The sequence below is a fragment of the Dermacentor albipictus genome, chromosome 1 (genome assembly GCF_038994185.2).
Source record: "Dermacentor albipictus isolate Rhodes 1998 colony chromosome 1, USDA_Dalb.pri_finalv2, whole genome shotgun sequence".
Taxonomy (NCBI): Eukaryota; Metazoa; Arthropoda; class Arachnida; order Ixodida; family Ixodidae; genus Dermacentor; species Dermacentor albipictus.
The window spans coordinates 430589008-430612844 of record NC_091821.1 but is presented as its reverse complement, the minus strand read 5'-3'; the positions used below and the strand labels follow the sequence as shown (position 1 = coordinate 430612844).

The 23837-nt window shown below is 47.4% G+C and overlaps 1 protein-coding gene across 1 annotated transcript in view; it reads right to left on the bottom strand.

The window, feature by feature from the left end:
- Positions 1-2699: 2699 nt before the first annotated feature.
- LOC135908617 (uncharacterized transporter YutK-like) overlaps positions 2700-23837 on the bottom strand; it is a 141472-nt gene continuing 120334 nt past the window's right edge. Inside the window, exon 10 of the mRNA XM_065440453.2 lies at positions 2700-11439. Within this exon, the coding sequence (XP_065296525.1) occupies positions 11368-11439 (72 nt within the window). The 3' untranslated portion in view covers positions 2700-11367. The remainder of the gene's footprint in view (positions 11440-23837) is intronic.

The following is a 23837-nucleotide window of genomic DNA, read 5'->3' as shown; positions in this document are numbered from 1 at the left end:
TCTCCACGAGCGCTCTAAGATGTGTTATTAGGCCCACTATTTTTTTCTTGTGTTTGGGTGTGCTTACAGCAATGTAGGAAAGGTGGGACTGTTATCACTTGTTTGCTGATTTGCACTTTTCCTGTATCTACAGGATTAATACTATTGCAGTGGACTTATAATCCAAGTCTCCTTATTGACTAAGCTGAATTCTTTGATGAACTGAACAGCCTGAATACATTTGTTTAGGTTCCCACAGGAATGCAGTACAGGGGTTATTCTGGATGTAACTGAGAAACGTTAGTCCTGCAATGGATGTAATTGGGCTCCTGTTGTTGCTGGTAATAACGAGATTCGGTGCATTCGCATTAAAGCGAGTTTGCGTTAAGCTCAGCTTGCATTAGGCTGGGCTTGCCTAATTCTCAGCATGGAGCTGGGAATCCACTGCCGTGCTTGCACGGGACAGCTAAGCAAGTGCTATTTGTCAAAAGAACACTAGGTTGTGTTATGTTCATTTAAGCTATGTTGCACATCTGCCCCTGTGCTTGACTTTCTGAATCAAGGTGCACACGAAAAATTGGAGGCTAATACTTCTTACATTTATTTTTGTCCAATTGCACAATGTTGCAGCGGTTGAGCTTAGTAGGATGAAGAGCTCTTGCATTCCATCAGAACATATGTCATAGTTGAACAAAAAAGAATGATGAGAAAAAAAAAAAGTTGACATTAAAGTTACAGACAGAAGATGAGATACAATGGAGTTATAGGAAATTCATAACCAACAAAGATGTGCTGATCCTTATGAGCAGTTGCGCCAATAAGGTGCTAATGGTGGCTGCAGATGAGAGATTCTAGCAGCAGCACGATAAAAAAAAAATATAGGACATTCATCTAGGGAGCTCTGAAAATGTTCATGTGCAAGTTGTTTTATATTGTAGACATAAAATTCTTAGTGTAGTGTTTTGCAGTAGCAAGGAAGGTGAAAAGCTGCAGTGTTTTATTTTGGTTCAAGGGAAAAAAGCTGTACCTGATTAATATGTATTAAGCGCCACGTTGGCCTGTACTTTCAAGTTGGCACTAGAAGTTCAATGATTGCCTGATGCCGTTGTTGATTGTGATGTAGACATGATAATGCCATTTGGAAATCAGTTATGAAGAGTGTTTGATGCTTGTTCATGAGTATGTCAGGGTGCTTTTATTTTTGTCAGCAGATCTCAGAAACTTTGTGTTCATTGAATATCCTGCACATTAACATAGCTCTGACAACAATGTGCGATCCTTGGGGTATTTTTTTTCCCTTGCAATTTAGATTCTGAAGCCTGCACTGAGCTCCATTTTTGCATATATTCTTGTTTTTAATTTTCTTCTTTAAAATCAACATCCGTCAGTTTGAAGTAATGAGAGAGGCCAAGTGTAGGATGTGCTGGTACTTGAGAATCGCGAGAGGCAGTGTAGCTGTTTGCAAATTTTTCCTTCCTGAGGCGGAGGCATCGTCACGATTGTCGATAAAAGCTGCGATACATGAATCCACAAGACGCACTCTGCTCCGCACCCAAGCAATTTGCCTTGCCGTTTCTTGGTGCAACTGGGCTTTGTGCTCGTACCTTCTGCGCCACCTAGAAAGGTTGTGAACCTCCATGTAAGGGCACTAGTGATGCAAAACTATCAGTACATTGACTATCGATGGCATCGATAGGTGTTTGAAACCATTGAGAGCGTAGTGTAAAAGAGATCGTTGGTAGTATTGTCACTGATAGCACCATCAATGTATTGCAATATTTCACTATAAAACTCGGTAGTGTAACAAAATCTATTAATAGTATTGTGATAGTTTGCCGTTAACAGTGTGATTGATAATTTTGTAAATCTTGGCTAGTGATATTGCCAGAAATTTTGCGATAACTGACCATTGAGAATGACAATTGGGAACAGGAAAACGTCACCAATTTTACGTTGCAGTGTTTATGTGCGGTATGTTGCACAAATTTACATTATTGATAGTGCACTGTTAATAGTACTGTTGACAGTGCACTCATTGTAATAGCAGTATAGATAGTGCACTATTGACGGCGCTATCGAAACATTGATAACGGCTAAACTAGTGATTGTGTTGCATCACTAAAGGGCACGCCGTCAACGCTCACATTCACAACCTAAGCTTCTTGACTCTGGTGCTGTTTTGTTCGGAACCGGTCTTTAGGTTTGAACTTGGGTGCATTGTTTATGGGCTCATAGTTGGGGTTCTCTGTTAGTTGCTTGCCAGGCTGTTCTGGCTCGCTGGCTGAATGTAGCACACTGAGGAGAGCATTTTGTTGCTGCGCGTGGCAATGCTAGAAAGTGTGCTGTGCGTGTTGCTCCCATTTCCTGCACGTTAGTTTTGCTCAGATTTAATTAATTACCCGTGAAACGATGCGAAGGGCCCATTGTTAATCGCCAGTTGCAAGACAATGTTCCCAAGCGAAGTTATGACAGTCTAGTGTTGGTGGTCTTCTCAGTGGCAGTAATGGCTCTTATTACTTGAAGCTTGAGAAATAGCAAAAGGGCAAGCTGTCCAGCCCAGCGGTGCTCGACCGATTGTCTCTTTTTTCTTTACAAGTACGATTCTTAAAAAGACTTTTTTTTTGTGTGTATGAATTTTGGATCATTAATAGGCACACATTTTATCTTAATGGGTATGAAAATTTAGAAATGAAAAAAACAAGAAAGAAAAGTAAACATTAAAAAAATTGCCATGCTCTGGTCCATTCTTCTATATTTTTAGTCTGTACATTGGCATGGCATGTGGAATGCCTTGGGCTTGCCAGATGGTTAAGCTCTCTGTGCTGTTGCTGGTATATTTTTATTATGTGTTTAAAGTGCACATGTAGGATACTATTTTTGACTGGTCCTTGATTTTAGTACGGCTTGTGATTAGTACCATTTTCTTTTTGAAGGTGTTTAGATGCTTGGAAGCATGTACATATAAAGCTATAGGTAAATACAGTTTTCTTTTGTCATGCCTGTGATATTCCGCTAGGGATAAAGGGCTCCAGTACCGTTTGGGTTTAGCTGGTATGTTCATTGCCTCGCTTGCCGTTTTGTGTGCATGGTAGTACAGGCATGTGCCATAGAACAGGGCGTTTGCCTGACTCTGTATTGTGAGCACTGGACAGAGAATCCCACGTGCATGGTGAAGATGGCGTTTCTTAATTTGGTGGCGTGCTCACTGTAGATGCCACACATGTATAGGGGTCCCTGGTTTGAAACATTTTAAGAGCATCTGTATTTCTGTCTGTACCATGTATAACATGCGTGATAGATGGAGTCACTTAAGATGTCTTGTTGAGATGTTTGAGGAGCTTTCGACATGAATCCAAAAGGAATGTGGTACGTAGCAGAGCAGCATGCTTTGTGACGGTTGCTGCTTTGCAGGTTAATGGTTAGCATTTCATTACGAAGTGGTGCAGGAAGTTGTTGAGAATTGTTTTATTGTCACTGGCCTGAAGCATAGTTACGTGTTGATAGTGTACAGTGTACTGCAGCTCTTTAGGAACGTCTCAGCCAACATGCCTCTGATGTCCTTCAAGGACAGTCTTTGCCGAGATGGGACATGAGGGCTCTGGGAATTCTTCTCCGAGAAATCCAAGTCAGTGATTAGACCGCACCACATCAGCTCTTGCTCTGTGTTGTACAGTAAAGCTGTTTAGGTGCCTCTAAAGATGCTTTGAAAATCTGGTGTGTAGTGTGCTGTGTGAAAGCCGCGAGCCAGTGTCATGGCACTAGGTCGGAAAAGATAAGCAACAGTTTGTGACAGACTTTTTGGCATATGAGAAGAGGTGTGCTGCGTGTCAAATATGTTCGTCACTCATTGGTCAAGTCTCCAAGCTGACTGCCAGCATTTTTTCTTTATTGTAATCTTTCCTGGCACCAGTATACATGTGGAATCATGAAGCACAGCTCAATTGTTGTTTGGACGTCCACATACACACGACCTTATTGCATGTGAATCAGCTGGCTGGATACTGGTAGAGCCTCGGTTGAGGCACTATATAGTAAGGTTGTAATTGCAGTGTGCTTAAGGATGGTGGGCTCTAGTTGTCTGTATATATGTGCGTATGTGTACAATTCTTGGCTGGTTTTGTGTAACTCGCATGTTTGCACTCGGAGTGCAGTAATTTTTCTTTGTTGCCAAGGTATTGCATGTGCAACCAGAAGTGGTGGCTTCAGTGTCGGTTACCAGAGTGTTGTGGCTGCACTGAAGTTCGTGTGTGAAGTCTGAGTGGTATGGATTGAAAATGCAGTGCCCAGTTTTGTAGGCACTTGTGTCCTGCCTGCAATGGCATGGTGGTGGGTATGGGACAGGTGATTGCCATGCCAGACGGGCTGGTACTGTGAAACATCATACGTACGGTTGCTTTTCTCAGAAGAGTGCGCCATGCTTACCAGATTATTGTGATGGGATCCAGCTGTCATGTACAGAGGATTTTAAAACAAAATGGTTAGCTAGTGTATATTGAATGCTTTTGGTGCTTAAGGATGGTCTCATGCACCGGAAGGTTTTCTTGTTACTGCCGACCTGTTTTAGTCACTTTCCAATCAAACTGTTCAAAGCTTTGTGTGAGTTGCTAGTTTTATGCATTGATTGGAGGTATAAGTTCATTATGTACCACAAGAAATCTTTATATAAGCCTTCCTTGTTGTTTAAAAATTAAGATGTGTTCTCGTCTGCGACGTTTCGGCAATGTTTTTATCCTGAAGCAACAGTGGTTGACTTTGACATTGGGTGCTCATAAGCTGTGACAGTGCATTTGAACAAGCATATAAGCTTCTGTTCACTTATCAGCAAAGTAAAGTAGTATGTGCAGAATAAATGGAACATTGGCAGCAGGTTCGTTGTGCTGTTCACCGAATTGTTAGGCGACGCCAGGCATCCTGGCAAAGATACTAAGCATACTAAGATACTAAGCAATGCACTCTTTGAGATTAGTGTGGTGAATTTGAGCTTGTTACTGTTTGATTAGAGACGGATAGCAAGTTTTCATTGTCTAACTTCACTAGTGAAGCTTGTTACCATAAAATGTTATGTGAAAGTGAACGGTGTGCTTCCCGTTGAAATTGAAAGGCATCCAAGAGTGAGACTCCGGTAAGGTGGTTCAGTTTTACTCAGACAAGGTTTATTGTGATCATTCAGCACTGCTTTCTTGTTTCTGAGCTCTTGCTGTTTAGACCAGCGTACACTTTTTTCATGCTGGCGACCTACCCGTATCGCGGCTTGACTGATCAGCTCGCGTTTCCCAGGTGAGGCGAGGCACGGCGAACCAGCTAGTTGTGAGAGTATCAACATAGTTTGTGTGTTCCTGTTAGTGTCTAGCCTGCAGGAGTGGTTCAGTTGCGTGTGCGTACATGTTACATACCGGAGGGCTCTTGCTTCAGTACAGCTTGCTTCTAGCATGCCCTGCAGGATGGGTAAAAAATGTTTACACCCTTTGGGGCGTTATCTTGTCCCCAAACAAGAATCGTCATCTGTCTTGCTTGCATTTCCTTTCCTGAAAATTCCACATTCACTACTTTCCTGTCATGAATGCTATGTCAGGCTGATAACGTGCATGCTGTTTAGGACCTGGAAGTTCCAGGTATGCAGTGTTAAAGAAAGGAAAGGCATGCAAGATAGATTACAATTGTTTATTGGGGGCAAGATGAGCTCCAAAGAGTGATAACCTTTCTTACAGTGTAGGCCACGGCTACTCGAACTTCAGGGTTACTTTACACAGTTTACTGTTGTCTAAAGTTGTGCTGTATATCAGTGAAATTGTGTGGGTTTACGAGGATGCGAAATTAAAGCAGGAACCGTTGCCATGTTTACACCCCACTGCAGAGGCCATCTTGTCTGTACGGTGAGAATCACTGCATTGACGCCTTGTGCACTTGGCGACCTGTGTTCTGAAGTGAGCCATCTCATAACAGCGTCACCTGGTGGACAGCGCGTACACACAGGGCTGCCTCTTCGTGTTGCAGACTAGCGTACCGCTGCTGTATTGCTGGCAACTCTTCTGGGACACTATGCTGTGGTGCGTGTACTAGCTGTCGAGGCCATTACTTGGGACGCCGAGGTGTCAAACAGTGCTAGGTGTACGTTTGAGCAAGGAAAGAAAGCACTGGAATGTTTCTCTGCATATGTTTCAAGCAAACCTTGTCGTTTGCCTCCTGCTTTTCTGCCCAAAAATTAGCAGCTGAACTTGCTCACAGCCAGCATGACCTCTCTCCGCCCACCCCATGACGGCAGTGGCCTGGTCTTGCAGAGCTCTAGCATCTCCTGTCTTTCGTGTTAGCTACTTTCTTGGTGTGTCTTCTCGGCACGTGGTGCATTATTTCTCGAGACGCACACCTTGCCATAAGGGCATGTTATCTCGCTACTACCTCAAAACTTGTTTGTGTCGCACAAAGCCACTTTCGGCAGTTCTTTCTTTTTTTTTGTTTATTTTGTCTGGTGTGCTGGTGTCGGGTGTATGGGCGTTTTACTGCTGGCCGGTCAGAAACCCTCCTGAGAACTGCTGTGGTAATATTTTTTTTTTTTCAAATGGCAATGCATATTCCAGTTTGTCGTTCAATGTATTTATTGAAGTGCACATGCGTCAGACTGTGTGGTCGCAGTGCCATGCCAGCTGTACCAATCTCTTTCAGTGTCATTGGGAGAGGCCCTGAAGCATTTGGAACTGTGAAGCATGGTTTGGAAGTCTGTGCATTCTGTCCTTCACATTGGCCTTGTATCTTTAAAGTGGCAATGATTCAGCTCCCTGTAGTGCTCATTTTCCAAAGCTGTCTTTTCTCTTTTTCAGTCATCTTTGCCATTTCTTTTTGTCATTTTAGCAATTCCACTGTTTCATCGTTTTCCGTCACCTTGTTGCATTGCTTCTTCTGTTCATTGCGCTGCAGTGGGTTACGTGTGTACACCATTTCTGCTATAGTTTTGTGTCACATAATTCATCTGAGAACGAAGTTGCTGCCTTGTGAAAAAAATGTGTTCATAAAGTGTGCTTTTAAATGGTGTTGTGATTTGCCGATAAGTCTAGGCTGGTTTCATTGAGAAGCCCCTGTACGTAGAGTGGTCCGATGCTTGTTGTTTTGAGCGTAATATAATGGCTGCTTCTCATCAATTTCTTGGTGCTTTTTTGGCTCAAGAGGAGTAGGCGCATATGTACCGATTTATGACAGCATTAGTGTGAGCATGTTGCGGGTCTTTGCAACACCTTGTAAGAACTCGTGGCACTGTCATCCACTTGCCAGATATAGATGCCTGTGTTAGAGAAGTTTACAATGCTGGAGCTGGATTAAAGTCTGCTTGCTCGCTAATTGCTGCTGTGACCCAAGCCTTCATTCCTTTCTTATTTGTGCAAAATCGTTAGAGCACTGTCACACATTATCTGTAAGCTGCATGTTGGTACTCAGAATTGCCAAATGATACATAATAGGAGGAAATGTGGGACAAATTACATGAGCCATGCTAAAGTGCCTATGTACTTTGGATAGTTAAATTTGTTGTTTCTTCATGTAATTCCACGCTGCGCTTAAGACAATGTTTATGTGGTTCATAGGACACATTCTCTCTCTAGCCATCATCACTAAGCTCTTGCACTTCATGTGGATTAACAGCACTCCACCTTTGTAGAACTGACCCTCTTCAAAACTACTTGTTTTTCTTAATTTCTTTGTTTTTAATGATTAAGGAAGTCTGAGTAACACATTGGCATACGTACATACCATATTTTCCGGTGTATAAGTAGTTTTTTTTCCTGAATTTTTCGTTGATGCTTCTTATAGAACAGTGTGACTTGCATACATTTTTTTTCCGAAAAGAACTGCTGTAAAAATTATGCAGATCCCACGCACTGTGGGAATTGATGTAAGTGAAGCTTTCCATGCTGGATGCTTTGATTGACGATAATTAGCGGTAATGTTGACGGCTAAAGCTTAATTTCTTCAATGTTTAGGCTAACACGAGACTGGTGAGTTGATGGTAAATGGTTCCTTGCGTGCACTACTGCTGTTTGTCTGCGTAGTACAAAAAACACACGGGGAGAGGTGTTAGCTTGAGGCGTTGTTGTATGCCATAATTTATAATCTCTGTGAGGGCTGAGCGTTGTCATTGCCTCACATGGCATATTGCATTGTGGCAGAAGTATTAAACGTGAATTGGATAATGGGGTTGGATGTGCCAAAACCACACTCGAATTATGAGGCAAGCTGTAGTGGCGCAAAGCTAATGTGGCGGGCACATAAGTGTTGATTTGATGGTTAACCACTTTCGTAGTGTCTTCTGCACCCTGCGGTGTGCTTTAATGCGGCTCTGCTTCTGCACACCCTGCGTAAGTTACCCGCTTTACATATTTGCATGGCGTTTATTTTTCAGAAATAATAACGTACTTTACCGTACCTTGAACTTAAGCTTATCCTGTTTCCCCGCAACCGCTGTTGTATAATAGTGGGGTTTCCTTGCCTTCTCACGTGACCTCCCCCCATTTCTTATATGGGAACTGCCTCTTCTCCTCTCTGCAGTTCTATCTGTGTCCCCTGCGGACTCGCACCTTAGTAGAAACGGAAGTGCTGCAGTTTCTGCAGTGCTTCTGAGGGTAGTCATGGAGAATTACAGCTGTCAAGCTGCTATTGTGGCAATGGCCTGCGAACTCCAGAGGGCATTGTGAACATTCGACGCAGGGGGATGAAAACGAGTTTCTCCAGTCGCCTTGCCTCTCTTACTCGCACCTGACATCTATATACATGCCCTGAATGACCCCGCAACGTAGTGTGTGCGACAGCAGCAGCCACAGCAGCCCACAGCAGCAGCAGCAGTAGCAGTGGGAAAGTCGAAGGAAGAGGCAAAGAAAGCTTCGCTTTAAAATTCGATTGGATGCTATGTCCACGCGAAGCGTACTGGGTTGACCTCCTCTGGCAGTTGCGATGGGTTGCGTGTGCACTGTGGAGCTGCCGGCATCTTTTCTTGATTGTGTAGCCGAGCGCAGTGTGAGAAGGACGGAGCAGTAACGCAAGCGGCGGCAGGCCGACCGTGAGTTGACTGATTCCGAAGTCGCATCTGCAGATCGCTTTCAAGATACGGCACGTGCGGCTGCGCAAGCTAGGCATTTGCTACCAGAGTACAAGCCATCCCCTTCCCTCCCACGCTCCCTTCCCACTTTCGTCCCTTGTGGGCGATTCGGCTCACCGTCGCACGCTTTCACTCGCACATACGTACAGCATACGGTGCGGGGATGATTTTATCGCCCTTGGACTTTATAGGGAACATCGCCAGGACCACGACAACAGAAATGCGGCCAGATTGTCCATATCATTGCTGTCGCAATTCTGTAGGAATGGCACCGATATGTACGCTTGCACGTGGCCCGCGTGCACAAGCTGAAATGTCACTATATATCTTTTTTTTTTAATATCGCTTACCGAATGAACAGGTACGCCTTATACACTGGTCCGACATATATGTTTTTTTTTCAGAAAAGCTGCCATTTTGAGTGGGGTGTGACTTATACAAAGGTGCGACTTATATACCGGAAAATATGGTGTCCATGTCAACAAGAAGACATTTGTTTTATGTCTAATGTCACCTCCCAAAAACAATCTGCACTTCAGGAATTAATTTCCTGCAAAAATTTACTGGCCGAGTGCTGTGCTATCTTGGTCTGGCTAATTCGCATTAAAATGCTCAAACCAGCTCACTGAATTTTTACTGTCAAAATTGCACTGCTTTGCTGTTAACATCTTGCTAACTGCTTCGTTAACGCTTTGCTGTCAGCATCTGCACCTTCTTTGGCGACGTTTCCAGTTCAGACTTCCTTTGATAAGTACTTTCAGATGTTTTCACACATTCGCAGAGGTGTCTAGAGGAAAGAGTGCCAATCTGCATAAGTGCAAGTCTGTTAAGTGTTACCGAGGTGTTGCATGCTGCAGGTACCCTGCTCGCATGCATTTCACTGAGGAATACTGAGGCACAGGCTGAACGTCAGAGTTGTGCATCTCCGGCGTGATCACTTGAGAGAGCTGCATGGAAAAGATTGCGCACATTCGCCGTCAGAACAGGCTCCTTGCGATGTTTCCTGGCAAAGGATTGTCAACCTTACTTTGTGCTTGAACATCTGATGCATGGTTCACTGTGCTGCAAGCCAGCTAGTGGCACAGTCCTACCACACTTTATGCATCATGCTTGGTTGGGCAGTGTGTAATGTTTCACAGGCTTGAGCACTTGAGGTGCTGTCTTTGTGCTCGATAGGCGTGAAGATAATCGTGCGCTTGCACTGGACATTTTGTTCAGTGTCGTTGGGCTTACTGGGCTTGTTTGATGCCTTTTGGGTGAATCCTTCAAGCGCACATGTGTGCATGTAGGGCACAAGGTGGTGACATTGTCTGTGCAGTCTGGCTTACTTGGACCTCTTCTGTTGCTCTTATGTATCTCTGCCTTCCTTTTCTCCTTTTTTACATGGCTCTGCTTCTGTCTTCGCAGTTGTTCAAACTCGGTTACATTTATTGAGGTATGTTGTGCTGTTCGGAACACAGTTGCATTTAGTGACTGCCTGCTCACTTTTGTGGTGCAAATATGTCATGGCGTTGGTAGTGGCAGTAACATAGGCTCAGTGCGTTTAACGTTGCCAGTATGACCAGTTTATGCTTGTGAAATCTTTGTATTTGCTTTTTGACTGAGCCTTTTGGTGGCCACCGTAATCTGCAGAGAAAGTTTGTCCTTGCCAATGGCCTTCAATTGCTGCTGCTAGAATGTTTGTGAAATGTACGGTATAGAAAAAGAAATGACAAAAATTGGAGATACAGTGTAGTCGTTATTGCATCTTGTGCGGACGTTACACAACCAGTGGCTTCTCATCTAGGAAGATTTGTTTATGTCTTTTCTTTCTGGTGATCTATTAGCAAGGCGTAGAATTATTTTTGCAGAACTTCCGTCAACTATCAATATTGTTAAACTCTTTCCACAACTCGCAGATGTATCTGAAGGAGTTGTTTTGCACCTGGAATTATACGGGTGCTTGTTATGCCTCCCTTTGGGCAGAGGCATTCCTTGTCGTGTCAACGGTGCTGCAAACTGCTCTATGGAAGCCCAGATACACTGCCGTCCTGCACTTGGGTAAATTTCTCATGCAGAACCCTAGCAACCTGTATTTCTTTTTGTCTCACCACGCTGGATAGACAACAAGTTTTCTTATATGGTGTTCTGCCATATTGCTATGGCAGGTGATACAGGGCATGCTGTCTCACCTAGCTTTAACTAATTTATTAATAGAAATTTTGTTGTCAATGTTTTGATTATTTAAAGTATACAGTAATTTGTGTGTTTTTTCTAAGTACCTCTAAATGAAACTGCTGGGCTTAGTGCTGCTCTCTATGCAGTGAATTTCACAGCAAGCTTGAAATTTTTAGTCCGCATTGTTCAGTAAAACACTTGGCTTCGTTGCTTGGCTGGTTTGCCTGAAAAGAAAAAAGAAGGCAATCCTGTGAAATTTGTGCGAAGACAATAAGTGCAAAATCTCCTAATAAAGTTGTCAGAACGAGACTGCAGGTTACTTTCATACAGCAGCATGCACAGGCAACCTGCATTACTTTGGTCATTAGTATTGCATGTCTACACATTGGAAGTCATCGGTCAGACAGCACTTGAGTATCGTTGGCACGACACGAAGGCCGGCTATTTGGCGGTGATCCTCACATTATTTTGTCTGAAATTTTAAGAAGAAAACACACTGCCAATGTTATTCTCTGCGTGTGTGCATGCAGGTGTGGGCTCTGCATATGCATGCAACATGCAAGTTAAGTTTGTTGTCCTATGTACCGTGTACACTGACACGTATATATAAACCACTGTACACATGCGATATACTCTGGCGTTTTCTGATCCTTTTCGCCCCCATTGCCACCACTTTCTCTGTACCTCATCTTTGTGAAGGAAGGTTAAAAAAAAAAGTACAGCAAAGCGCGTCGTGCTGCTTTGAGTTTTGCGGTGAACCTGCGTGTTCTGTTTGGTTGTATATTTTTGATATACAAACATGCACTGAAATAAATGTCAGAAGGTGTGCATCTACTGTTTGTCCTTGTCGTTTCCTTCATACATGTTCATTTTTTACAGAGTGACAAACGTAGCAGTTTGGGATTCTTGGTACTGCACAATATTTGCTGTAGGTAGCACACGAAAAAACTGTAAGAAAGAGAAGAGACAGGGGACACACCGACACACACGAAGCACCAACTTTGGACTGCTTATTTATTGATCATGGCCCGTATTCGCAAAAAGCTTTTAGCCAGAATTGAAGATTTTAGCCAATTCTGATGTGGGACCATGACCTACTGTATACAGTAGGTTGACCATCTGCAAATGCGGCCAGCTAATGGCAAAACACACTTAAGGATGAAAAGCTTTGCGAATTCGTCACTAAACGCTTGCACCGTACACAGGGTCATCAGTGCATGCCCAGCGCATTAGCACATTTGGAGATTAGCTTTATTTTTTTTCGAATAGCTAGATCCATGGCTTATAAACTTAAATTTATCAAGTTTATCATTTCTGCTTCCATGATCTCTCTGATGAGCTGGTTATGGCCTTTCCCGATAATACTAGTTTTATGAACATTTGTTCGACAACCTTACTCTCTGAAATGATCAAGAAAGCCACCGTACAGTGGTGGTCCAATTTTGCTACAATTCGACTTGCTTGCTTCCAGCTGCACCCACTCAAGCGCCATTTGCGCCAACTGCGCAAAAGTGCGGTATTTTCTCGTTTTCACGGTAATGCAATGTTTTGATTAGGGTTATGCAACTACAGTCAGCGGCCGATTTTCCGGACGCCCGATAATTCGGACGCCTTAATTCGCGGCAGCACCACGGTACGCCATGAAGTCACTGTAAAGAACGTCTGAAATTTCGGGCGCAAAAACCCCTCGCTGTCGCATTTTCCGGACTTCTTGCCATGACCGCAGGTACGAAACGGCATTAATCGAAGCCACCATAGCCGTCAGCTTCGAAGCTCGGAAAGCACAACGCGTTGAATAATGCTGGTTCCCGAAAGTCAGCTTCATAATACAGCAGTGTTGCGCGGTAAAGCATACCAAGAAAGGGATGATGATGATAGTGATCTAAGGAAAGGAAGGACGCTTGATTCTGCAACCCGTCTGGGAGCACGGCGAAGCGTCATCAGGGGAGAGGGAGTGGGTAGTGAAAGATGATAGAGAAAGAGGGAGGATGTGGCCTAATAGACTCCACTATGCGCGACAGGTGGCAGTCCTCAGTAAAGTTGCCAGCGTTGTAGCGGGTGCTTATAGGGTGTCTATTCCCGTGGAACTTATAAACTCCAGCAGGCTTCGCAGCGCAGGGAGCTGTGGACACACTGGGAACAGCAGGTCAGTCTCTGTGGCCGCTGGAAGGCCGTGGTGTCTGTAGGTGTTGATCACTGTGGAGCGTTCCTGCGCCAAGGATGGGCAAGCACAGAGAAGGTGCTCCAGAGTCTCGGGGTCCCCGCACCTCTTGCAGGCAGGCGACGTGGCGCGGCCCTTGGCGTACAGCCGGGAGTGAGCAAGCGCAGCTTGCTGACTCCCGGCTGTACGCAGGTGCGGCCAGTCCGCAAGGTGCAGCCTTGCAGGTGCAGGTGCAGCCAGGTGCAGCCAGTCCGCAAGCGCAGGAGTGTGGAACGGTCTCTTCTGGAGAGGCCGTTCTCTGGAAGTGGCTTGGGGGCCCTGCCACTAGCCAGATCGGGGGTCCGGGTGAATGGAGGTGAGCAGGCACCGTAGCCGATGTCTCGTGTAGTCCGAAGCCGCTACCGCTCTGGTAACCGGGACTACATCATGATGGGCAGCTTTGGCGTAGGTATCCGTCTCCTCGTTACCAGCTACCCCGACATGTGAGGACAGCCAGTGGAAGGATATTGGGATTCCGGCGGTGGCTAGAGCCGTTAACTTGGCAAGCAGCAGCACCACTGTAAGTCCTGCCCGCCGAGGGTTGACGAGGGCTTGGAGCGCTGGCTTGGAGTCGCACACCACCGCCACCGGCTGCTGGGGAAGGTGCTCAGCAAGGAGGTCGGCAGCCAGGTGCAGCCCCGCGAGCTCAGCTGCAGTAGAGCTTGCTGCAAATGGGAGCCTACACTGCCTGTGACAGGCGAGAGTTGGAACTGTGCATGCCGCTGCTGCCGATCCGCTGGGGAGGACTGAACCATCCGTGAACACCAGCAGGTGTCTTTCCAACTCCTCCTGGAGCTTGCAGGCTGCCGCCTGCTGCAGGGCTGCGGCTAGCTGGTGCTCTCCGCTTGGCTATCCCCTTGAGGGAGAGGTGCACATCCGGAGGTCCGTGATGGGGAGGAGGAAGAGCCACTGCCACAGGTAGTTGGGGAACTGTCTCCTCATAGAGGCGACACAGGTTGCCCATACGTGAAGCCGGCAGGCTCCGGAGCCGGTCTAGGAGAGCCTGGCCGTCTGGTGCGCGATGTTGCCTGTCAATATGCCCCAGTCCCCGTTGCAACATGAGCAGTGACAGTGGCCATTCGCCGGCCTCAGCCAGTGTTGCGGCGATTTTGGAGTGCCTTGGAAGCCTCAGGACATTTCTGATGGCCGTCCTGTGCAGAACCTCTAGTTGTGCTTTCCTGGCATGCGTCAGGGAAACCAGCGGCAGGGCATACAACAAGGACGATGTTGCTGCAGCCTTGTTCAGGCGCAAGGCCCACTTGGTGGAGCATCCTCGGCCTCGTTGAAGGAGTCGGCCCACGGCTGCATGAACACGGCACACCTTGGCGCTGAGGGCTTTAGTAGCCGGGATCCACGTCAGCCGGTGGTCTATGGTGAGGCCAAGGTACGTCACTGTCCGCTTCCACGGAAGGGGGTCGGTGCCGATTCTCAACTGGTGGACGCTCAGGCGGGAAGCAGCCCTCGGGTGTATCAGCAGGGCCTCCGTCTTTGCAGGAGAGACGATTAAGCCGATGCTCCAGAGGAATGTTGTCACTGCGTCCAGGGTCCCCTGCAGTGATCTCCGGACGGCTGGAAGGCACCGCCTTGGTCCCCGGACCCAGAGCGCCACATCGTCAGCGTAGATGGAGCGCTGTGTGTGGTACCGGGTGTGTGTGCCGGTAGTGCGGCTGGCAGACCTGCGAGGGCTGCATTAAATAGAAACGGGCTCAGCACCGATCCCTGCGGCACGCCGGTGGCGATGACTCGAGGGGTGCTGAGCGCCTGGCCCACTCGTACTCGGAACGTTCTTCCCGCAAGAAAGGCAGAGACAAAGCGCCTGAAGTTGCCAGTGATCCCGAGGTCATCTAAGGAGCCCTCGATAACCTCGTGGGGCAGGATGTCAAAGGCGCTCTGCACGTCAAGCAGCACGAGAAGAGCCACGTCACCACTGTTCTTTGCATCCTCCAGTGTGGCCACGACATCGGCGATGGAGTCGGCAGTGCAGCGGTGGCGCCTGAAGCCGGTCTGCTGCTCAGGGAAGTAGTGCGCCTGCGCGGCGATCCACTCCATGCGTGCCAGGACAGTCCTCTCCATCACCTTACAGGCGGCAGAGGTGAGAGACACCGGCCTGTACGAGGAGGGGGCCGCCGCAGGTTTCCGTGGCTTAAGGACTGGCGCCACCACCGCGGTGAGCCAGCTGTCTGGAAGAGCCCCAGTGCTCCAAATGGTGTTGAAGTACTCCAGGAGATGGTCTTGCTCTGCATCTTGCAGGTTCCGAAGCATCTGGAACGTGATTCCATCCGCTCCTAGAGCGCTTCGTCGCTTGCTTTGTCCTAGGGCAGCCTTCAGCTCGTGCACCCGGACGGGCTCGCAGCAAAGAGCATTAATCTGCTCGAGCACCCATTACGTATGGTGACAGGTGGCGGGAAGGTACCGAGGCCCAGTAGCTGGCGGAGGCAGGACCCGCTGTACCAGGGGCCGGGCGGTAAACCGGTCGGCTAGTAACTCCGCCAGAGTGGATGCGGAGATGCCCAAGGAAATGGCTGCTGAGAGCACCTGTCGTTGCTCTCAGCAGCCATTTCCCTGGGCATCTCCGCATCTACTCTGTCGGAGTTGCCCCTGTCACGGGGCGCAGTATGTATACTCCTTACCAACTTGAGTTTCGAAACTCCCCCGCTGGAGCCGGGCGCGACTTGCGCCTAGGGAGTGTGAGAACGCTGCGGTCGCCGGTTGCCGCAAAAGGCATGTGAAAGCTGTCAGCAAAAATCGCTCTGCGACGTGCGCGGCAGAACAATTTTTTTTCGCCCCAATCGCGCCATGTGAAACAGCCTTTTGTGTGGCTGCTTCTGTCTACGTCCTTGTTCAGTCGCGCTTACACATTCTATCATGGATTCAAACCAACTAGCCCGTCAACGTGTTTTAACTAAATTAACCAGCACAGTGTCACGCGCACGCAGGTAAACATGAACGCATGTCGCTCGATGACAGCGGAAACTGTGTGTCAAAACGCTGGAGTTAGGAATCGCGGCAGCAGCGGCAAGCCAATTGACCTCCCTGCATCTGCCGCTTCAAGGTGCACGAAACGTCGAAAGCACAGCCCATATGAAGTTACCTGCACTACGCGCATTCTGCAAACATCGCAGATAGCTTTGAAGATGAAGCCTGCGCGGGCGCGCACTGTAGCCACATCGCAGACCGCTTTCAAGACACACGAGCGCCGACAACGCGTCCCTACGGCGTCCGCCAAAAATACTACGGCGTCCGCGATTTGCGTGGCCGACGCCGGGGTAGACGCCGCGGTTGTCTTCGCTCTGTACGGAGCGGCGGGCGAGGATGACAGCGAGGCACCGCAACGCCACCTAGAGGACATTCTAGGTGGCGTTTGGGCACTGTACCAGCCGCTGGAGAAGAACGTCCCTCCTCCCTCGCCTCACCCTCCTGCGTTACGCAGGAGAGGGCACGCATTCGAGCCGCGTTCCTCGCTCGCGTACGCTAGATTGAACCGCGTTCGCCGGCTCACCCTCACGCTTTCACTCATACGGAACCTCACGGCGACGGTGACGCCGACGGCAAAAATGCGCCTGGAGTATCCATATAATTGCTATCGCAATAAAATCGTAGTGCCGTGCAAGACGGAATCTGCGGCGACGACCTCTACGAGATGGCGCCAGAGTAGCGTGCCGTTGTCTGTTCACTGATGACGCCATCGATAAAGCATGCGGCGAGCGCGTCCACCGATGCCATATATGGATACAAAGCGCTGCATGAGTGGAGGTCTGTCTGCGGCGACTTCTGTGAATCGTGTCCACGCGTCATCCACACGCTGCCTCTCGCGACCTCCCGATTAGCGAGGCAGTCATCGCGAAATGAAAATACCTACAGAGCTACGCTCAAGTTCCGCATTAGGTAGTATCGTAATCATCGGTGAATTTTAAGCATGAAATTCTTTTAGCTCTCGTTCTTGGCAACCTTCGAGTGACCTTGAACCAAAAGCTAGGGCCGTTATCCAGGCACTCAAAAGAGGACAATTGGGCATGTTGCGAAAACAAAACGAGATCATCCGGGCCACCAGTAAAAACATAAAAAAAGTGGCTGTGGCTCGTGTCGGAGAAAAGCCGGTGTCGTCGGCGTCGGTGTTGGTGTCGGCGTCCGCGGCGTTGGCCGTGAGCGATAAATCCCGGCAGGCACTTCATGAATAAAAAGCAACTTGCAAGATGGGCTGGGTGAGAATCAAACCCGGGTCTCCGGTGTGTGAGGCGGAGACGCTACCACTCAGCCGCGAGTTCGATGTTTCAAAGCGGTGCAAAAGCGCCTCTAGTGAATGCGGTGTTGCCTTAGAAACGAGCCGACAGCCCTCAACCCTTCATTCATACAGGACCGCATTACATACGCTAGTTACTGCCCCAAACAAGTTACAAAAAATATATGCCCTGGGAATGTGCCGGCAACAACGGTAATCAAACCAGCTCCGTTCGCGACGCGTCCATAATCGCGGCCGTTGCCGGAGTAGATGGCTCGAGCTCGCTTCTTCCCGACGCCGCCCCGGATGCGGGAGCCGCCGGGTACCTTCTCCGTAGGCGTCGCCGCCGCTGGGAGGCGACTATCAAAAGTTCAGAGCTGGCAGACCAGCTCTGGGCCGTCCGGCAAGCCGAAGATGCCGCTCGAGTCCAAGGACTTCGAGCCGTCACCTGAGGCCACCACAGCAAGAACTGCCGGTCTATTCTTTAATAAAGTTTCTTCTTCTTCTTCGGAGTTTTCCTAATGTTTGTTCACAGTATCACTCAAGCTAGTACGTTGAAGTTTTATTAGTCATTTCCAATAGCGACGTTGAAAAGGCAGATACAGGGCACCATACACTTCATTGTCATATTTTGGCGCTTAGCGCTGAACGGCAACGGTGCGGAGTTCCACGGCGCGGGTTTTGCATCGCCTCGAGAGATGGCGCCACGTAGACGCTTTTACCCGCCGCGGTGGCTTTGCGGTTATCGCGTCAATTGCGATGCTAAGCCCGAGGCCGCGGGATCAAATCCCGGCGGCAGCGGACGCATTTTGATGGAGGCGCAATGCAAAAACGCCCGTGTCCCCCGCATTGGGGGTAAAACCCCTTAAATTTCGTAAAGTAGTGCCACGCTTTGAAGAATGCCGCCTCCTCCTCGCGCGCTCTGGCCCTCACGCCGCGCATCAGCGCCATTTTTGCTCGAGAAGCGTCTACGCAGTGGCAGGATCGAGCGCATCTTGGCGCCGTTGCTACGCTCGAGCAGTGTAGGCGGCGCCACGGTCGAGGAGGGAGCGTGAAAGAGTGGAGAAACGACGAGGAGTGAAGGCGGAGGAGGGGGAGTCTCACTACTTTACGAAGTTTAAGGGGTTTTAATCGGGGGCACATTGAAGATCCCCTGGTGGTCATAATTAATCCGGAATCGCCCACTACGGCGTGCCTCATAATCAAATCGTGGTTTCGGCACGTAAAACCCCAGAATTCAATTCATTCTTCTTCCAGCTGAGCAGTGCGCTCTGTCTCCCTGGCGTGTTTCGTTACCTGTCGTGCGGCCTTCTGCCATTTTTTTTTCCAGCTGGGCAGCGTCCATGTGGACCAGTGCACAGTATGGCGTGGTGCGGTGTGGTGTAGTGGGGTGTACCATGGGGAACGTGCACTACATCCATTTTAAGATTGTGGCTAGTATTATCTCCAACAAATCTGCTTTGCCGGTTGCCATTTCATGCTTAGATCTACTCTCGATTACGGGAGAGCCAGCATTTTTTTTTGTTGACCTTTCGTGACAACCACGAGCAGATGGACAAAAGCGTTCGATGAAGCAGCCCCTGAAGCTTACTGATCCCAGAGTGCACTACTGTTTTTCGTTTGAGTGCAGCACTACTTTTTTTTGTAGGTGTTGAGAAATGTGGTGAATATTTGGGATGGTGGCAAACATTAGGTTTTCCGTGGCCCCAGGGGAAGCCGTGCGACATTTATTACAATCGACTAGGCCACTAGGCGTCTTATCTTATTTAAGCAATAAAGTAAACAGCAATGAGATGTGAACATTACGTCTGCAGAACATCCGTGGCTCTTTGTCGTTTCCAAGTTTTTACTGTGCCGAGTGGAACGAGCAGCTGTGGCTTCTTGGCACCTGGCCCGAAAATCCAGCATTTGTTCATATCTTCATGCGAACCATTGTCATGACGAACCCGATAGCTAGCCCAGTTTTTGGTAGTGCCTCGTGGCCAGCAGACAGCCAGGGCTGGATTGACGCTAAAGTGCTGACATAGCGCGTGCTGGTCAGGCCTAATAGCATGTGGGTTCCCGAAAGCATGTGGGAGCATAATGTCACAGCTGCCGCTTCAGTTCTGATAGTAAACATCACGATATGATCTGTTTGCCTACGATTGTGGAAGAGGAGAACAACGGGTTGTCTGCGTTGCTAGTGTTTCGGCGGCACTGTGGCAGATGTACAGCGCACGGGTCGTTGGTCTTCTTGGGTAGGTTCATGGATGCCAACGCTGTCGACAAGGGCGGTGACATGCCCTAGAGTCCTATAGGGAAGATATGTTCTAGACACTATCAAATTTTGCCATATTATGAAATTGACCTACAGGCTCCTATGGACTCTCTGAATGGCTCAAATCCCATACATGGTTGAGACGACAACATGAAATTTGTCCAGAACAGAGCTTTTAGCACTGCTAGCCCACATCGTCTCACCACCAAAAACGGACCCGGACTAAAACGCAGCTAATTGCCTCCCGCTTTTTCTGCGCTGCCTGCATGCTTGCGCATAAGATGGTTCCCGTTAATTCACTGGCAGTGCGTGTCATCAAATAATGTACGGGCTGTCACGTGACGCTATCTATAGATTTTGTTTGATTTATATATGTACATTTTAGTTCGGCTATACTTTGGAAAATATTTGGGCAGTCTGGGCAACAAGGTACGTAAATATAGTAGGCAGCGTGCAGTTTTGTTTCACTAAAGCTTGACTTAGCCAGAAAGTATTTCGGCCATTTCTCTGCAAGGTATTGATTCAATGTGTCCATGAGCAGGAAGACAAGGCTGGAAAAAGATATATATTCACATTCATAGTCTTCATCTGCGTTAAGTTTATCCGTTACGTTTGTCCTAATCGCGACGTTCCACAGGCTATAGAAATTAAATCGTGGCGAAAGATTAAAATCGCCGCCAAACTATTTCGCAGAATGATAGAGAAATGCAGGGTGTTTCTTTTAGCTGCACAAAATTTCGTAAATTACAAAAATATAAATCACGGTAACGCTATGTTTGCCATTAGAGTGAACGGATTCGACGACACAGACGCTCTTTTTCCAGCCAGTTTCGGTTTCAAGAAGTCTGCCAAGGGGAACTAATTGCTCGCGTAGCTGCTACATGAAACCCGCTATTCAAAATTTAATCGTTGGGATAGGTAGTGTCGAGGACGGGCCCCAAGGTACTCATTTTCCGTAGCCCCCTATTGTTGATAATTGGAAAGTTAATTATCGTAACTTCGCTAATTACGCATGTAGTTGCGCAAAGTTCTCTTTATCTAGAGGCTGCCAATCTTTACACTCGAATGGCAAACATATCGTTACCGTGATATATATTTATCTAACTTCAAAAATTTGGTGCAGCTAAATAAAAACACTGTGTATAGGTATGTAGGTACGTTTCTCTATGGTTATGGTGCCTAGAATATTCTAGAAACCGTACTACGGTCAAATTACTGGACTTTTTCGGAAAAGCCAGCGCCACCTGCGGCGCCCAAGGCAAGCCGAAGAAATCATGGGGCTTTTGAGGCCGCGGTTTCCGGCTTTTGCCCTTACGATATATAAAGCGTCGGGCCATCGGCCGCTGCCAGTGACGTTGCCGATCGCGCGTAGCGTCTACGTAGAACTACGGCGCTTCAGAACGCATCGGCGGGACGAAGTCGGCGTGCCGGTTTCTTGCCGATCGCCTCGACCGAGGCGCTTGCATGCCTCTTTCGCTGTTGACGGTGGCGTAAAAGTCGGGTACAGTTAGTTTCTGACACGAAATAACTAATGAAGTGACGTCGAAAGAGTGCCTGTTACGCAACGTGGCACTGGCGTGGTTTGACTCGCAAGGCGATCAGTACAGCTACACAGGGTGTCCCAACTAACTTTAGCCAGGGTTTAAAAATGCGCGAAATGCCACGTAGCTAGACAGAACCAAGGTAATGTTGTTTGCCGTCGCTTAGAGATACTCAAATGATTTTTTCATTCGAGGTATTTGCATATTTTAGAACTCTGGCTAAAGTTAGCAGGGACACCCTGTATTATAGTAAAGCCGTCACGGCGATCGTTTCTGCGAAGCGGCTTGCCCGTGTTGCGTGGTCCCTCTTCGCTGTCAACGAAATTGAGAAAACAAATTGTATTACGACATAACTGTGCAGGTGTTAGATTGTGTTGACGAATATAAACGCTTTATTACGAGCTGCGGGCCGATTTCTAGCGTCGTCGGCCGCGGATCCGACGACCAGCACGCTAGGCCTATCGACTATCGGCTATCGACGGCTGTCGCCGGATGCGAGACGGGAGTCGGGACGGTGCGTTGTTGCGGTTGTGAATAGTCGATATGCTCTTGCTGATACAAGACGGACAGCGGATAGTACCCTGTCTCCTCTCTCGCGATGCGCATTGAAGACAAAATCTTAGCAGACTTCACATTGTTTTTGGCGTATCTGAGATGATGGGTATACACTCTTAAAAAAGTTGGCCCCTTTGGGGCTTGTTTCACAACGATAATCGTCATTTATGATGAAGAAATTACGGCCACTGACCAAGTCAAGGTGAAAAAACACACAGAGACGTTTCGGGACGTTTCGCGCTGTCAGTGTTCTTCATCATCATGTTACCTGACCAGACGAACTTTCGTCGAACTCTTGACTATAATCGTCATTTATCTTGCCCGCATTTTTTTTTAACGCTGCGCTTCCGGCACTTACAGGTCACGAACCGCATGTGCGTTATCAGCGTGAAGTAGCGTTCTCGACGGGAAAGTAGCGAGCGCTGAGTTTTCAATTACGGAAACGCAGGCAAGGCAGATGACGATTATCGTTGTGGGACAAGATAAGCACCAAAGTTTGCATCCGGGGCTTATCTTATATGCACTTTGTAACAGCTTGTAACAGTTACTTATTGTCGCTAATCGATCGCTTATTCTGTGGACCGTTGCGAAACGTTTAGCTTCGAGCATTAGTGCGCTGTCAGTGTAGTGCCGTGTCTCGGCGCATTGATTCATGTAGATGCCCGTTCATTTATTCTTGATACGTTGGCGATAGAGTGGGCGTAAGCTTGCGTGTGAGGGTGGATGTGAATACCTAACGTGAGATAAACCTACTATAGGCCAAGAAGCAGCGCTGCTTCCTTTGTCAACGTATAAACAAGCGGTACTGACTTGTGCAGGTGTTCCGGGATGGAAGTCCTTATATATATATATATATATATATATATATATATATATATATATATATATATATATATATATATATATATATATATATATATTGTAAGCATTTATGCGGACTTCATCTTCATCTGTACAAAGTCATCATCAATCATCGGCTCGTGTTCGTTTTGCGTCGGCGCCATTTTTCCTTCTTGGAATAAAGCGTCGTCTCAACCGTGGTATTTCAAGTGGTGGAGGTGCTATATATATATATATATATATATATATATATATATATATATATATATATATATATATATATAAACGAGAAGAAAGGGGGTTAACCGAGGGACCCGATATTTATTAGTCATATAATGAGAAGCCAACAAACACTGACACCAAGTACAACATAGGGGAAATTGCATGTGCTTAATAAATGAAATAAAGTAATGGTAAATTAATGGAAATTAAAGTGGAGGAAAAAACAACTTGCCGCAGGTGGGAACCGCAGGTGCGTCACAACTTGCCGCAGGTGGTGTCAGTGTTTGTTGGCTTCTCATTATATGACTAATATATATATATATATATATATATACTACGGCACCAACAGCATCAATTGTCGCCGTCGCTAGCCTCCAAGATCAGTTGTGTATTCCTAAACTTTAGTTTCATGAATGTACCCTTTTATGATACTCTTCCTGTAGCTCTAAGCTGTGGATTAACAGCAATGAGTAGTTACGAAACATATACACACCATGGTAACAATGTGGATACCGTGCTTCTACGGAGTAAGTTGTGCTGTTTCCTTTTACAAGCGTTCAAATTTTCTGCAGATATATTGCGCGACTACCTCGTTTATTTGACGCGGTTTTTGCTTACGAATAAAATTATTTAGGTCACTAATAACAGCATACCGCACCGTTTGAATCGCAATTGTCTAGAGTAGTCGAGCGGCCAGCTGCGGACTGCGCGAGCGTCCGAAGCAGCTACTTGGCAGTAGCTGACCTGTTTGTTCTATAACGCATGAACCCAGCATGCGGTGTGACCAT